The following is a 16,852-nucleotide window of genomic DNA, read 5'->3' as shown; positions in this document are numbered from 1 at the left end:
TAGCATGTGTCATGCACAACTGCACAAGAAGGACAAGCAGAAATTAAAAAAAATATATATTATTTCCTAGTTATAAAACATTTTTTTTTTGTCATAATACGTGCTTAGACTCTTTTGGAGAGCATCCGATACATTATAGAGTGCCTCCATGAATTTCTTGACCAACCCGTTGGAAAAAAAGGTCAACACTCAAACCGACTGATATTTTGGTCTTTAGATAGATGAGAGTAAACACGCGTGTGTAAATCTAACAAATGTTTCTTCTCTTATGTGCTTGTGAAGTAGTATTTTGACAATGGATCAAGCAGCTTTAAAAAGTTGTTTCACATAAAGCAAACCAAACATGAGAAAACATGTCTTGACAACCAACATGTGTTCATACCTTTTACGTTTGGTACTTGGTTTCCTTGCACCCGAGCCTATTGATCTTACTTAGTCGTGGCACATCTTATTGCTTTTTCTGTCTTTCATTCCGATATAAACACTTCTCTTTTCGTTTCAAATACATATTTTCATTAGGTTATTATAAAACATTGTTTTTCAACGTCTAATCTAAGTCTCTCTCTAACGGTAACCCACCTAAAAGAAGTAACCAGGCTACGACTAAACATTTTAAAATTTACAATAAGTATAACAATAAAAATAAAAATGATGAAAAAGTTTATATTACAACTTAGTTGTTGTTCACCTAATCAAACATAAAAGACACATAATAATAATAATAAAATGATAAAAAAACAAAGCCAAAAGATACAACTTTTATTCATCAACGAATATAACCTACTCTTCCATGGAATATTTCCACGTCACTGCCGACGTCACTCTTACCTTTCATTTTTTTCACTTCACCCCCTGAACTTTCACTTTTGTCAAAACACCCCCTCCTTTTCCCATCTTTCAACACCACACCAAACAACCTGAAACACTCTCCATCCATGACGTCATCCTTCACGTCACCCTCACCAACCGTAACCGTCTCACCAACCACCACACCGCCGCTAACAACCCGCCGGATTTGCTCCGGCGAGACGTTAACGTGCTCCGTCAGGTACGCCACCAGCTCGTCGCATTGCTTCTTCGCCTGAGCTAGCTCCTCCGTGAGGATACTCTTCTCTCTCTTCAGCTTCTCGTTCTCGCCGGACAAGTTTTCGATCTGCTCCGCCGTAACGGTGGCCGGAGTTTTGGATTCCGGCGAGGAGGTTGAACTAGAACCGTGGTGGTAGCCGGAACCGGAACCGGAACAGGAACCGGAAATTCGGTTGCTGACGTCAGGCTTTGGTTTGGATGACGTCACGGTTTTCCGGCGGTGGATGTTGACTAGAAGGTTGTGTTGACCGCGTTTGAAGGAGTCGTTGGCGAACTCCCATTTGTCTGGTAGAGTTTTGTGGAACCCCTGTGAAATGACGTAAATGCCCCATGAAAATTACTATCAAAATACCAGATATAGAATGTTTGAAAATACTGATATAGAGGTTGACGTGGTGCTGATCTTCATACACCATCTCTATGCCAAATGTATATTTTTAAACGGTTTGTATAGGGCGATATAGTATATAGGTCGTACATGTCACGCCTTACTGACAAGTGTATGAAGATTACGCAAATAAAACTTTTTCAGACTATACGACATTACGACCCATATAACTCTATACGAGCCGTAAAGATCTTCAATTACTCTTATAGGCCTGACACGTCTCAAGTCCTATAAAACCCGTATAATCCTATTCGAACTGTATAATCGTGTGTGAAAATTCATGATGGTGTATGAAGATTCCATGCATTATTATATCAATGCATATGATTATGCGTATGATATGCTGAAAATCCAAATAGACATTAGGGCGAAGTATATTTTTAAATTTCCGTGTGTGATATGTTAATGAAATTAGAATATTGGATAAATTGCAGATTGTCAGTCAGGTGAAAAAACATTTAAAGAAAATCTCTCTTAGAGGGAACCATTAACCACATATGACAACATCACGCTGGTCTTTGAAAGGAACCGGCATACGTAAGAAGTAAGATAGGGGAGGTCAAGGTTTTGAGTTTGTTGTGTATAAAAAATCGGATAAAGTGGTCGGGGCTAACATGACAAAGGGGCTAACATGACAAAGGTGAAATGTGATTAATGTTAATTATATATTTATATGTAAGGTGAAACAAATTATGAACCTGAATCGGCCACTAAGTCAAAAACGTGAACTGTTTTCTTTTCTGAAGAAACACTAAGTTACCCCGGCAGATTACGGATAATCTTAGGGTCAAGTAGATGTTTCCCACGAGGGTTAGGTCCGGCAAAGATGGTTATTCTTCTGATGACCTGCAAAACAGACACCGTGAGCTCGTCACTGAGAATGGGGGGGGGGGTACCTCCATGTGACCACCCTCCGGCGTGAGAATCAGACTAGATTGCTCTGAATATAAGTGTATATTAAGAGAAATAGCTAGAGCAGATAAGATATGTGATAATGATGGTATAAGATATAAGATATGATGTAAGATATGATATAAGATAATGATACAGCTCCAATGTGTTGGAGTATTTATAGCCGAAGGTAGGTTTCCAAACAGGTACAGCCAGCTGTATAATATTCATTTTCTACCAACTGTGGGCTACGCACGTGCCGTGCTGGTGGTTGGTGGGTAGGCAGCGGCTGATAGTGACATGGCCGGCTGTGTACTATTCCTTTTCCACCAACTGCAGGCTATGTACGTGCCACGAGGGTTGGTGAGTAGGCAGCGGCTGATAGTGGCATTTTGTGCTAGAGCGTGCTCCTCGTCGTACTGTTGTCAGTGAGCTGTCACCCTGTGATGGGCTGCTTTGGTCAGATCTTGTCTATTTTGTCCATACCTTGGCAGGTATAGTACAAAAGATCCTCCAGAAGCGTACGGACTGGCTCATTTGGGCGGGAGTATTCCCGCCTTGCTCATTCCTTCTTCAGGTGACATTACTGAATTATTGAGAGTTAGTGCCTTGTGCGTGTAGCCTTACTATTAGTGCGGATAGCCTTCCCTGATGGCTAGTATCCGCAGCTGCGGGAACAGGCGGGGTACTTCACCATTGGGAGGCTTTTCCTGCGGGAACAGCTGGCGTACTGCGCGTAAGGTCTTCATCTCTCTGAGCATGGTGGGTCCTGCGGAACCAGTTGGTCTTTGCGCAGACATCCCTCTTCAAGGTGAGTCTTGCGGGTCCAACTGGGCTCTGCTGGGACCTACCTCTTCAAGTCCCCTCAGTCCAATGTTCTTCTCATGAATTGTTAATAAGTGAGGTGAACTTTTGGACTTAAGCAAGGGGTTTTGAAAAGGGTTTTTAGTTTTAAGGTTGTCCGTGGGGATTCTTCCCGCGGTTTCCCTAATGTCACGTGCAGAAATTCCCAACTTTTCTGCTTGATCTTTGGGTATGATGCGGGTAGGTGTGTAACTTCCTCGCAAGTCAGGAGCGTTGAGTTTCATTTGGTAGTTTTAGACATAGTGATCAATTATGTTAAACAACCAATTCCCTCTTGGAGCTTCAAACAATCTAGTTCTCAACGTTCCCGCTATGCGGGGATGTTATTTCCCTTTCCACAAGCATGGCCCAGAAGATCCTTCTTGGTTTTAATTCCCTGCAAGTGCTAAGTATGTGAAGGGTTTCGCCTTGACACTGTACCCGCACTCGTCTTATAGTTACTTGACTTCCAAGGTATTCTTGGCTTCAATTCCCTGCAGGTGCTAAGTATGTGAAGGGTTTCGCCTTGACACTGTACCCGCACTTGTCTTACGGTTTCTTGGTTACCAAGGTATTCTTGGCTTCAATTCCCTGCAGGTGCTAAGTATGTGAAGGGTTTCGCCTTGACACTGTACCCGCACTTGTCTTACGGTTTCTTGGTTACCAAGGTAAGGGGGTATATTCCCTCTTTTTTTTTTGAATCTTTGAATCTTTTTGAATCTTTTTGACTTGCTTTATAAACGTTATATGACTTGCTCATGCATATTATAGTTTAATTTGGCACTTGTTTTGCCTCATAAACAATATATGATTCGCTCATGCATACTTTAGTTTAACTTAGCAATTTTCCAAGTGTTGAATAAGTTAACCTTTCGACGCGTGGTTGTCAATAGGTTAGTGTTCAGTTTCCTCTATCATGATTGTGCGGGTAGGACCGTCACTTTCATTTTGTGGGATGACCAAACTTCACCTATAACTGACCTGCGTGAAGGTTTTCCTCATCTTTTCCTTAGAAATTTTTACCGTTTTGTGTTTATGCGGGTTTTGCCGCCTTCCACACGCAACGACTTACTTCTTTCCATATTTATGCGGTGAATACCGGCATATCAGTCTGGAAAGTTCATAAGTATAAATGTAAGACCATCAGCGTCAATGTGATTTGGAGAATCATTTCCATTAGAAGTGGCTCTAGGCCTTTTCTTTACAAGTTTGGAATTGATCTACATGCAGCCTGTGTAATTGAGCTCCCTTCCATGTTCTTGGGATGGGGGTGTCATCGAGCCTTTCGAGCCGATATGCACCTGGTTCGGAATCTCGTTGCTTACGCAGTATGTAGTCTCCAACATTGAAGCTGCAGTTTCATCCGTGTTTTCCCCAACTGGGGTTCTACACGCATTAGCCTGCTTAGCGTCCATTACGCCACGAGGTGAGTGAGTTTCCCATCCTTGACGAATGTTTCAACAATATCCCTCAAGGATATACACTCCTCAGTGGTGTGACCCTTTGTCCCGTGGAAGTCACAGGATTTGCTCTGATCCGCGTTATGTCGCTGCCGGACCATTGGAGCTTTTGGCCATGGGAGTTTTTCGGTGGCAAATATCTCCGTGACGCTTTTGGTGAGTGGCGTCCACCGGGGGTTTTGGCTTGATGGGTGCGTGTTATCCCTTCCGCCTACTAGAGGGCGAGAGCTGGATGAGGTGTCAAAGTTTACCCTTGACTGCCAAATACCTAGCTTCCTCTTTTTGTTTTGCCGGGCGGTCCGGACGTTGTTTTCTCTAGTCCTCTGCGTGTAGAGGTTTGTACTCTGGGGAAGATCCCTACCCAGTTGCTTCTCCGTTTCGGCAAAGCGCTTGGCCGCCGTCATGATGGCATCCCATGTGGATGGCATGCCGTCTTTACCCGTCAACGTGCGGATAAGCTCTGGGTATTCGGCGCCCTGGATGAAAGCGGCGCGAACAAGATCTTCGCTTATGGTGCCCAGACTCAGCTTTTTCGAGTTGAAGCGAGTGATGAAGTCTAGTAAAGATTAATCCTCTTCTTTAACGCAGTTGAGGATTGTCCACTGCTCTTCAGTATATTTCCTCTGTTGGCTGAAGTGCTGGCTGAACTTTTGTTGGAAGTCCGCCCAATCATAGATGTGGTGGACCGGTAAACGATCAAACCACGCCCTGGCCGCTCCAACCAGCGTCATCTGGAACATATAACACCACGTGGGTTCCGTCCAGTTGCTGACGGTTGCCCCCGCTATGAATCTGTTCAAGTGATCATCTGGGTCGGATATACCATCATAAGTGCCGATGTTGGACATCTGTTTGGCACTCTTCGGGGCGATTGCTTCCGCAATGTCCCTTGCAAACTTGGACGTTCCCGCATTTGCAACAGTTGGTCTAAAGGTTTTGGAGAAGTCACGTGGGTTTCCCCCCGCGTTCCTTGGTTTGAAGGTTTCTGTAACATCCCGAAATTTCAAGATAATATTAATTATATTACTTAATAATAGAGGGAGAGTTTACTCGGGTTATCAGGAAATAAATAAAAGAATAGGAGTTGGTATGGGTCGGGCTAGTGTCGGATAATGGATGTGGGTTATGGACTTGGATTAATTAGGATGGGTTAAATGAGAATGGGCCTTAGGTCCATGGGATCTCAGGGATATAAATACCCTAACACCCCAAAATATCGTCACTCTATCTTTATCCAAGCACACTCCACACACACATACACAAGCCGACCGGCGGCCGAGATCCGAGGAGAGAGAGAGAGGCCGAGAGCCGTAGAGAGAGAGACCAAGATCCAAGAAAGAAGAGAGAGCGGTTGGTTGTGATTAAGCAAGGAAACAAGATCCAACAAGCTCAAAAAGGTAAGATTCTTGAACTTTGAAGTTTAAAGATCCAAGCTTTTTAGTGTTAAGTGACCGGAAATGGTCGGGAAGCGTAGTGGGTGATATTGAACCATAGCGGGGGTGTTAAAATCGCTCGAAATGCTGGAAAGAAACCGAACAGCGGCTGTCTGGGCAACTTCGCCTTCATCTGGGCAACTTCGCCTTCAACGCGACGAACTTCGCCTGCAAGCTAAGTTCGCCTGATGAACTTCGCCTGCAAGCTAAGTTCGCCTGATGGCAACTTCGCTGTAAAGTTAAGTTCGCCTGATGATAACTTCGCCTGAAGCCAAGTTCGCCTAAGGTTTAATTTCGCCTGAAGCCAAGTTCGCCTAAGGTTTAACTTCGCCTGAAGCCAAGTTCGCCTGAGGTTTAACTTCGCCTAAAGCTAAGTTCGCCTAAGGTTTAACTTCGCCTAAAGTTAAGTCCGCTTAGAAAATAAATTAAAAACCTAATGGAAAATGTGTTAAGACGGTTAATGGAAATAAAATTTTTCCAAGCTGACCTGGCAGCTCGACCCCAGCCAGGGGCTCTGCCCCTTGGACCCTGCTAGGGGCTGCCGCCCCTAGACCCCGCTGCCAGGGGCGCTGCCCCCGGACCCCCGTTCGTTGTGGGTAGTAGTTAAGACTGGAAAGATGATATGAGTAGTGATAGTTGTTTGATACGTGTACTTGTTATACAGTCAGCCGTGCACAGCTGAAGAAAGGGATTACGATTAACGGTGAACGTAACCGTGTTCAGGTGAGTTTCTAGCCCCATTCCTTGTTATGTTTTCGGGGCTGTGTGCATACTCGATGTGTTGTTAATACATTTATCCTAAGTGATAAGTGTATGTCATATGTGATATGTGTGATAGATATGAATGATTGTTTGTCGGTACGCGAACGATCTTCGGATATTGCGCGTACTGTCAGGTTAAAAATAAAGGTACGAATATTATATATCGAAGATGTATGAATATTTCAAATGAATACTTGTCGGGGCGTGAACGATTCGGATATTGCACGTAACGACAAAGGGGTATGGTTGTTAAATGAATGAGGTAAAGAATGCCTAAAGTGTTCTTATGTTATAATGTAAGTATGTGTATATAGGTACACGAATGGCATGTGAGTTCTACGTTTGACATAGTAAGTTAGGATGGCAAATCCCTCTAGCTTCTGTCGGACATAGACTCGGCTGGTGATGGCGTAGTTAAGGACTGCGAGCCTTATACGTGAAGTAGATGATATATGTAAACGTAGATAAGGACTGCGAACCTTATACGTAATGTAGATAGGCGTCAGCATAGGAAAGGACTGTGAACCTTATACGTGCTGTATTTGTAGCATAGGGGAGGACTGCGAACCTCGTACGTGCTATGAATTAGGTTGCAACATAGGGAAGGACTGCGAACCTTGTACGTGTTGTGGATGTATTTCAGCATAGGAAAGGACTGTGAACCTTATACGTGCTGATTTTGTAGCATAGGGGAGGACTGCGAACCTCGTACGTGCTATGAATTAGGTTGCAACATAGGGAAGGACTGCGAACCTTGTACGTGTTGTGGATGTATTTCAGCATAGGAAAGGACTGTGAACCTTATACGTGCTGATTTTGTAGCATAGGGGAGGACTGCGAACCTCGTACGTGCTATGAATTAGGTTGCAACATAGGGAAGGACTGTGAACCTTGTACGTGTTGTGGATGTACTATGGTATAGGGAAGGACCGCGATCCTTGTACGTACCATAAATGGTGAACATAGGTAAGGACTGCGAACCTTGTACGTGTTCACGACCTTGAGTACAGGTATAGACGGTGAACTATGAACGTACTCTCGGTAGACTGAGGTTAGTGATTGTAGATATGTATGTATGTATGGTAGCAAGTATGTATGTAGAACAGAAGGGTAACTAGTGAAGTATGGATATGTATCTACAGATATGTATGTATGTGTATGTATTGTATGGCGTTCGATTAACTAGAACTCACTCAGCGTAGCTGACTTTTAGTATGCACGCAGGTGAGCTGATTGTAGAGTTAGCATGAGGATGACACACGGCATGGATTGAACGGCTGGCATCTGAAGAAAGAAGTAAAGATGTTTTAAATATAAAGTTTTGTGTTATGGTATCAAAGAAAAGATTTAATGTTTTGTAACAAATGATTGATGTTTTATATTCCGCGAAAAGTTTTAATAAACTCTGATTTGAAGAAGTGTGTTTATGAGTAAATCCGACGCTAAAGTAGGGTCACCGGGTTCGGGGCCTTACAGTTTCTCCAAAATTCCTTCTTGGTTGGAAGTCCGTTTCCTTGCGCTTCCTTTTCGCCCTATGACGAGGGTTTGCGTCACTGTCGGACTCCTCCCAATCATCATCCAAGCATTCGCACTCATTGCTCATGTTGAGCTGTTGTCGAGTGTTTCCGAACTCGTCATTAGCCTGTTGGAGTGAACGTAAACGTTCATCCAACTCAGCTTGGAATTCTTTCTGACGTGCTTCCGCCCACGCTTAAACTTGATCAAGTGTTTGGCGGGGGAGCCTCGTCTGTTGTCTCTCCAACTGGGTATCGGTGAATCCCAGTGAAGGATTGTTTACTGCACTTGCCCCAGCTTGGGTAACCGGGGTAGTGTTCGTAAAAATTGTGTACTCGCCGGTGTTCCCCCAGTAGCTGGGGTTGTGGTTACCGGAGTTTCTTGGTCACTCGCTGGCCTTGGCACCGGAGTAACCTTAACCATCTTTCCATAGGTTTTGAAAAAACTGAGAGAATTAGTTCTAGCTTTTACCCACGGATGGCGCCAATGAAGAAACACTAAGTTACCCCGGCAGATTACGGATAATCTTAGGGTCAAGTAGATGTTTCCCACGAGGGTTAGGTCCGGCAAAGATGGTTATTCTTCTGATGACCTACAAAACAGACACCGTGAGCTCGTCACTGAGAAGGGGGGGGGGTACCTCCTTGTGACCACCCTCCGGCGTGAGAATCAAACTAGATTGCTCTGAATATAAGTGTATATTAAGAGAAATAGCTAGAGCAGATAAGATATATGATAATGATGGTATAAGATATAAGATATGATGTAAGATATGATATAAGATAATGATACCGCTCCAAGGTGTTGGAGTATTTATAGCCGAAGGTAGGTTTCCAAGCAGGTACAGCCAGCTGTATAATATTCCTTTTCTACCAACTGTGGGCTACGCACGTGCCGTGCTGGTGGTTGGTGGGTAGGCAGCGGCTGATAGTGACATGGCCGGCTGTGTACTATTCCTTTTCCACCAACTGCAGGCTATGTACGTGCCACGATGAGGGTTGGTGAGTAGGCAGCGGCTGATAGTGACATTTTGTACTAGAGCGTGCTCCTCGTCGTACTGTTGTCAGTGAGCTGTCACCCTGTGATGGGCTGCTTTGGTCAGATCTTGTATATTTTGTCCATACATTGGCAGGTATAGTACAAAAGATCCTCCAGAAGCGTACGGGCTGGCTCATTTGGGCGGGAGTATTCCCGCCTTGCTCATTCCTTCTTCAGGTGACATTACTGAATTATTGAGAGTTAGTGCCTTGTGCGTGTAGCCTTACTATTAGTGCGGGTAGCCTTCCCTGATGGCTTGTATCCGCAGCTGCGGGAACAGGCGGGGTACTTCACCATTGGGAGGCTTTTCCTGCGGGAACAGATGGCGTACTGCGCGTAAGGTCTTCATCTCTCTGAGCATGGTGGGTCCTGCGGAACCAGTTGGTCTTTGCGCAGACGTCCTTCTTCAAGGTGAGTCTTGCGGGTCCAACTGGGCTTTGCTAGGACCTACCTCTTCATTTTCTTAACCCAAAAGCAAACAGATGGCATAAATAGAAAAAAAAATATATGCACGTCAAACACGTTATGCATTTTTATTGTTTAGTATAACAAGAAAAGATAACAATAAAATAAAGTATGTTTCGTAAAATCAAACTTTCACACCTATTATGTTTAACCATTATTATCAATATTATATTATATACGGCCTATATATAATGCTAAATGTTAATCAAAAACAAGATTGTGAAACTTTATTTTTACTCCTCAAAAGCAGGTGCATTTAAATTGTTTCAAAAACAAATATATAATAAAAAATAATAATCCATGTAAGAACAAAAAAACATGTAAGCATTACAGTCTACAACCAGATGTCATGGTTACTAGTTATTTTCTAAGAGGAAAAGATTTTTACTTATGTTAAAATGTAACATGGAGGCAAAATTAACGTTAAAAAAGTTGTTGACAGAATATTTATTAATTAGGGAAAAAAAATTATGTTGTCTTTTATGGTATCAGTCAAATGAATATCTCTAAATTATTTAATACACAATCAATTTTAAATAAAAAGTAATAAAATCCAGTCAAACAACTAGATATATTCTTTTTACATGATACATAAAACATTATTTAGTAATACCTTTCCTTCTATATTATATTTGACCAAGACTATGCATATATACTTATTTAACTATGGTGATTATAACTATTTAGTTTTTGTTACATGTGTATATTCAAATAGAGAACTTACATAAGTATTAAGCTGGCGAACAAAGCTAGAGAAATTATTATGCTTGAACGAATTAGGGAGCAAATCCTTAGCAAATTCAGCAGTCTTCCAAACCACAAACCCGTTACCGTCATCGTTCCACGAAATAACCTCATCCGTCTTTGGATCATCCACCAACTGATACGTCTTCACCAAAAACGGCGCAGGAGAAGACCGTTGCACCGTTACAACTAACTAATTTGTGCAAAGTAAACTAATCTATAAAGTTTATAATAAAAAAAGTTAAAAGTAATTAATATAATATAATATAATATAATCAAGGGCGACTTAATAGCTAAATAGCATGAGAGCAGTGAGGAATTCCCAGCCCCAGCAGTAAAAACCAGACACGAATAATTGAGAGCGAGCCAGGTCGTGAATCGGTCGGGTGATCGATTGTTTAGATTTTTCCATGTTAAATTTGTGATGAAGAGATGATCATAACTTGTTGACAATGAATGTGTGGATTGAATGCTATAAGTTTGAAAGAGGAGAATATTAGGTGGATTTATAGAAGGTGTGGGTTGGTGATCAAGTGTGAAATGAAGGATATAGTACGACTAAAAAAACGAGTAAAAGGTTTTTAATTTCAAGGCCAACTTTTATACTGTTGAAATTTGATTTTTTTAATTTTAATTTTAATTTTTTTGTGTGTATTTTAATTTTAATAAATTAAATGTTGATTTCGGTGATATAAAGCACTTTAAGTAGCTATTGATTCGAAACACAATCAAAGGAAGAACTTTTTTAAAATCAGCTCTTTTCAAAATGTAAGAGACTAGTGTTTCGATATGATCACTATTTTTTAGTCTACTTTCCAAAATTGAAGATACTAACGTTTAATATGATCAATAATAAATTGGCTTAAACTAAACCGACTTGTATAACTCAAGCCAATACTCATTCGCTCGTTGAGTCGTTCACATAAGAAGTCAAAAGTAAAGGTTATTAAGTTAGCTACCTTTTCTTTTCCTTCCGTGATCCTCACACGGCTTGATTCGGTTTCGTTTTCATTCTTCACCATGTAGAGCTTTGAGCCAAACATTTATTCGCGGGCACGTTTTATTTGTCTACAACAAATTGAGTTGCATTGGGAGCTTCGTCTCTCTACATTTGTTTTTTTGTTTTGAAATTGCCATTTGTGCACTCGCTTATTGAAATCACCACTCTTATGATCACAGGAGAAGATTTCTTTTTCGATTGTCGCGTGGTTGATCTAGTCGTTCTTTACTTTGTCTCTGGTTGGTTTTGAATAAGTTGGCTTGTCGAGCCACAAGCCAAGTTTGAGCTCAACTTTCAGCTCGGTAGATAGATTTTGAGACGACTCGAGTTTGCCAAGCTCTAGTTAATCATGGCTAAACTCCTTACTAGATGTGAGCAACTCTACTTAAATTGTAATGCATTAATAAGTCATATATGTGTTGGTGATTTATTTTGATGATAAGTCAATCAAATCGTCATTAATGGTCCTTGATGGATCATATAGGTATAATTAATTGTTTGTCTGTGATGATAAGTACACTAATCCAGCATTAATGGGCATTGTTGTATGCTACAAGTTGTTTAGGTTACACTAAGTTACATTAGGACAAAACAAGTCATTTAGGTGTTAATGACTCGTGTTTGATGATAAGTTCATTAATTCGCTGTTAGGTTACACCGAGTCATCGTTAAATCAACACAAGGGATCTATGTGTTAACAACCTATGTTGATGTAGCAAGCCCAAATTTTAGTTATCTAGTAATATTTCTACATTTTCTTTATAGTGGGTCATGCAAATGATATATAACCAGCCGACTTAACAATGATCATTTCATCTACTTTAGCCCATCTTTATTTAATTTAAACTTAACTTTCTTAACAAAAATTCTAGAAGAAACACGTTTAAAGACATTATGCTGATGTTTGAAAGTCGTATGATGTTTCTTACACATATTTCATGTTCTAGATGGATCATCCATGCATTGGTTCCTTCTATTACTAATACCTTTTAAATTCAATAAATTAATTAAGGCACGCTTTTATTAACCATTTTTTCTACACATCAAAAATTAATTCTTCACCGTCTAAAACAACAAATCTTATCAAACTCCTTGATACGACTATGGTTATCAAATAATAATTCACATCCAACAAGTTATAAATAAAGGTTTTATAAAATAATAGACCTGTTGACATCGTAAATGAAGATGATACTATAAAATATTAGATTTGTTCAAGTATAAAATTCTAAATTACAAATACTAACACGAAATAATCAAATTTTAAACATAATGAATTATGAATCAGCCCTAAAAAGACTCTTTAAAATATCTTAATAAGCTAGTTGTAATATATTTTTTACAAGTTGTAAAATATCTTAATATGCATTAATTTATTTGAACCCATAAAATTAATAAACTATAGCTATTAAACATAAATCTCTAACATAAATTAACACTGTTACATCAAAGTTGAGTTATGAACACACAAATCATATGTACAAATGATAAAATGTAAAGAAGAACATCAAATAACACAAAAGGTCAATTTACAAGCATCCAAATTCCAAAGTAAAGTATTTCCCTTCTCAAAGTCTAGCCATGGATGCCTGACCTTATTTTCATCTTCACAAAGACGACAACGGTGACGATGACGATAATGGTGACGCTGATGACTGACGCACAGAACAAGCGACAACTTGTGCCCATTGTCTCAATCTTGTCTTCATGATCCGCGGATCATCACCTTCATTAACAAACACCATCACAAATCAACAAATTTGAATTCACAATTGAAAATTTTAAGTTATGTTATGGTTATGTATAAGTTTGGACTTGTGGTATACTTATCCATACTCAATAGGGGTTGCAAACGAGCTGAGCCGCTCGAAAGTTCTCAAAATCGGATGGATAAAAAGCTCAAAACGAGACGATCTTTTTCGAGCTCAAGCCTTAAATAAAGCTCATTTAGTTATCAAGCCCGAACTTGAGCCTTGTATCGGAAGCTCATTTAGGCTTGTCGAGCTTTGTGTAGTTTTGAGATTTATCTCTTTAGGCATTCTATGTATTAACTTCACACTACACTAAGCTCGTGTAAGGTACTACACGAGCTTGAGCTGAGCTTAGGTTCGTTTAAGATTTTTCTCAAAATATATAAAACTAATTATATATGTATATAAATTAACTGATAATATTTAGGGGTGTAAACAAGCCAATGAGGGCTCAAGCTTGAACTCCGCTCGTTTGAAGCTCTTTTTCTAAAGCTTGAGCTCGGCTCGTCAGCTGTTTTTCAAGCTCGAAACGGCTCGTTTATTAGTTATCAATTCATTTTATACGTTTTTAATTATTTTTTATATATTTTTAAAAAACTTTAAATAAGCCTAAGCTCAGCTCGAGCTCATGTAGTACACCTTAAACAAGCCAAAGCTTGGCTCGAGCTTGGCTGGGTAATGTAAAACTAATAAACAGAATTCTAAAATAGATAAAGCACAAAAACACACAAGGCTGGCACTTGAAAAAGCTCATCTTGTTTTGAGTAGGGCTGAACGTTCAACGAAAAGTCAGTGAATCATTCGGAAGGAAGTTTGTTTGTGTTCGTCTGTTTAATAAACAAACAAACATAAACAAAAAAATTTGTTCACTTAGATAAATGAACGAGCATGAACATAGGTTGCATTCGTTCATTTGTGTTCATGAACTTTCGGTAATGTGTTCGTTTATGTTTGTTTGTGTTCGTGTACATATGTTCGTTAGTTAAAGCCTTAAAGGTTTGCTTTATATTTTTATAATACTTTATTTGTAATAACCAACCAAGCATTTAAAATTATAATTTTATTGATTATGTTAAGTTCATTCGTTAATGATTTGTTTTACAAAATTTTGCTTTAACTTACAACAAATCTAACTTGTGATTTGTTGACATTATTATTATCTCAAGTGGCCAACTTTAAATTTAATTAAGGTGATTAGGTCAAATGTTTTGGATTAAAAATGTTGCTCTTTTTTCTTAAAAATAGAACATGTTCGTTTGCGTTCGTGAACCATTTGTGAACAAGTTCAATTCCTTAACGAACGAACACGAACAAGATTTCCGTTCTGTTAGCATTCGTGAACTGTTCATGAACAAGCTAAATGCTAAACAAACGAACATGAACAAGGCTTCGTTAGGTTCGGTTCGTTTACATCCCTAGTTTTGAGCTTTTTATTTATCAGAGCTCGAAACAAGATGAGCTTTTCGGGTCGTTTGCACAATGAAAAATAATAAATGAGCCGAGCCCGAGTTCGGAAAAACGACTCACAAGCCGAGCTCTCGGGCTCGTCTCGTTTACAAATTACTCAAGAAACCATTTATGTAATGTTTTTTCTTCAAATATAAGATTGCAATTCAGAAATTAGAGCGAAATTGGTACAAAGTACAAACACAACTTCAAATTAACAAATCATAATTAAAATACATAAATTATAACTAAAAAACATATATAAGTAATTAGTAAATAATAAATAAGCCAAACTCAAGCTTGATATGTTTTTAAGCCGAGCTCAAGTGTATTTTGAGAAAAAACTTTAAACTAGCCTAAACTTAGGCTCAAGCTCGACTCATTTCGAGCTCTTTTTCTAAAACTTGACCTCGACTCGTGAGTCATTTTTTCAAGCTTGGGTTTGGTTATTATTTACTAATTACTTTTATATTTTCTCAAAAACTATAACTAGGGGTGGAAACGAGCCAAGCTGCCCGCGAGCTACTCGAGATCAGCTCGTGAAAAAGCTAGATCGAGCCGAGCTTAAATAAGCCCGAGCCGGCTCGCGAGTCTAAACGAGCATGTCATTTATATATTTTTTTATAACTATATATATTAATAGAGACATGTATATTTAATAATTATTAATTGATATATATATATATATAATTTTATGAAAAAAATTAACTAATTAACATATTATTTTATTTATAAAGTTATTATGAAAACAAATATACAAATATAATTTATAAATATATAAAAAAAATAATTAATAAATATTAAACGAGCCGAACCGAGCTCGAGCTTGAAAAACTACAAAACGAGCCGAGGAGAACTCGAGCTTAAAAACATGACTCACGAGCCAAGCTCGAACTTTAAAAAAAATAGCCATAAACAAGTCAAGCTCGAGCCGAGCTTTAACAAATCATAACTCAAAACCAATAATAATTACCTCGAGCAAATAATAATGACGAATCCGGTGACGTCACCAACGGCGATTTAGACACCGTATTATTATACTGTTTATTAACGGCGTAATACAACCCTAACGCCGGTAGAGTATTAGAAAGCCGATCATTGGATTCACTGAACCCAAAGCCTAGCTCAATACAAGCTTTGAGCTCATCGATATCTTCATCGGTCACGCTTTTGTTACTCCGGTGATGGTTTTGCTTTCGCCGGAGCCACTCTTCGTCTCGGACGATGTCCGGTGACCAAGAGTTGTGTTTGTAGAGTGGTTGTTGGCGGGTGGGTGGGTCCGCCCGACCCATTTGGGCGGTGACCCGGTGGGTTTGAGGGTCGGGTTCTGGAATTGAGATTGGAGAGAAGAAGAGTTTTTATGGTTATGGTTATTGTTATAAACTTATAATAATAAGAGGTTGAAGGGGCCACATAATAATAATAATAATAATAATAATAATAATAATATAGGTGTTTTATAATATTAATCATAGGGGAGAAGACTTTTTATTAATTTTACCAACTTTATTATTATTATTATTATTATTATTATTATAACATTTTTAGTCATTTCTAATCGGTGTAATGATAGAAAGTTTGAGTTTTTTAATAGAGACCCGAGTTTAATTCTTACTTACGACAGTTTGGAGAAAGTATGAGTGACTTAATGAAGGAAGACCGGGATCTTTGTGATCTCTGGTTTGATCATGAGAGCGTTTGGGTTTTACCACCAATGGGCATTCGGACGGGTTTTCCTCGGAACTGGAGATAACTTGGAGACGCTTAAGGGTTCCGTACGATTGGGTCGGGTCAGCTGGTGATGACATTTTGTCATTGGGTCACCTCGTACGGAGTACATAGACAATTCTTTGTTTGTTGAGCCGTTAAAAAAATAAAAAGTATATTTCAATTATAGTCACGAATTTCATAAAGTACTCTTTGGTCCTTATCGTTTCCATTGGGGGAGTGGGCGGGTAAATCGGGTTCTGGGTATGTTGGGTCAAAACATGTGTGGATTAGAACTGAGTGTAGGTAAGAAGAGGTTGATT

General features: G+C 39.6%; 1 protein-coding gene and 1 pseudogene across 2 annotated transcripts; both read right to left on the bottom strand.

Moving 5' to 3' along the window:
- Positions 1-577: 577 nt before the first annotated feature.
- LOC143614481 (heat shock factor protein HSF24 pseudogene) lies at positions 578-11,668 on the bottom strand (annotated as a pseudogene). Its single transcript, XR_013150298.1, has 3 exons — positions 11,585-11,668; positions 10,606-10,818; positions 578-1,393 (listed from the first exon to the last, which is right to left on the bottom strand). The product of XR_013150298.1 is annotated as a heat shock factor protein HSF24 pseudogene (transcript).
- Positions 11,669-13,016: 1,348 nt separating this feature from the next.
- On the bottom strand, positions 13,017-16,173 carry LOC143614483 (uncharacterized). Its single transcript, XM_077087910.1, has 2 exons — positions 15,796-16,173; positions 13,017-13,351 (listed from the first exon to the last, which is right to left on the bottom strand). The coding sequence occupies exons 1-2, from the start codon at positions 16,112-16,114 to the stop codon at positions 13,233-13,235; spliced, it is 438 nt and encodes a 145-aa protein (XP_076944025.1). The 5' UTR covers positions 16,115-16,173; the 3' UTR covers positions 13,017-13,232.
- Positions 16,174-16,852: the final 679 nt, after the last annotated feature.

This window comes from Bidens hawaiensis, unplaced genomic scaffold (assembly GCF_021521415.1).
Source record: "Bidens hawaiensis isolate Kalapana, Puna unplaced genomic scaffold, B.hawaiensis_p1.1 tig00040076_1, whole genome shotgun sequence".
Taxonomy (NCBI): domain Eukaryota; kingdom Viridiplantae; phylum Streptophyta; class Magnoliopsida; order Asterales; family Asteraceae; genus Bidens; species Bidens hawaiensis.
Note: the sequence above shows the minus strand (reverse complement) of the source record. Positions and strands in the feature narration are given on the sequence as shown.

Coding starts and splice junctions, on each gene's coding strand:
- LOC143614483 (XM_077087910.1), bottom strand. CDS start 16,114: ATGGGTCGGGCGGACCCACCCACCCGCCAACAACCACTCTACAAACAC. Junction 13,352..15,795: donor GTCATTATTATTTGCTCGAG/GTAATTATTATT, acceptor TTGTTAATGAAG/GTGATGATCCGCGGATCATG.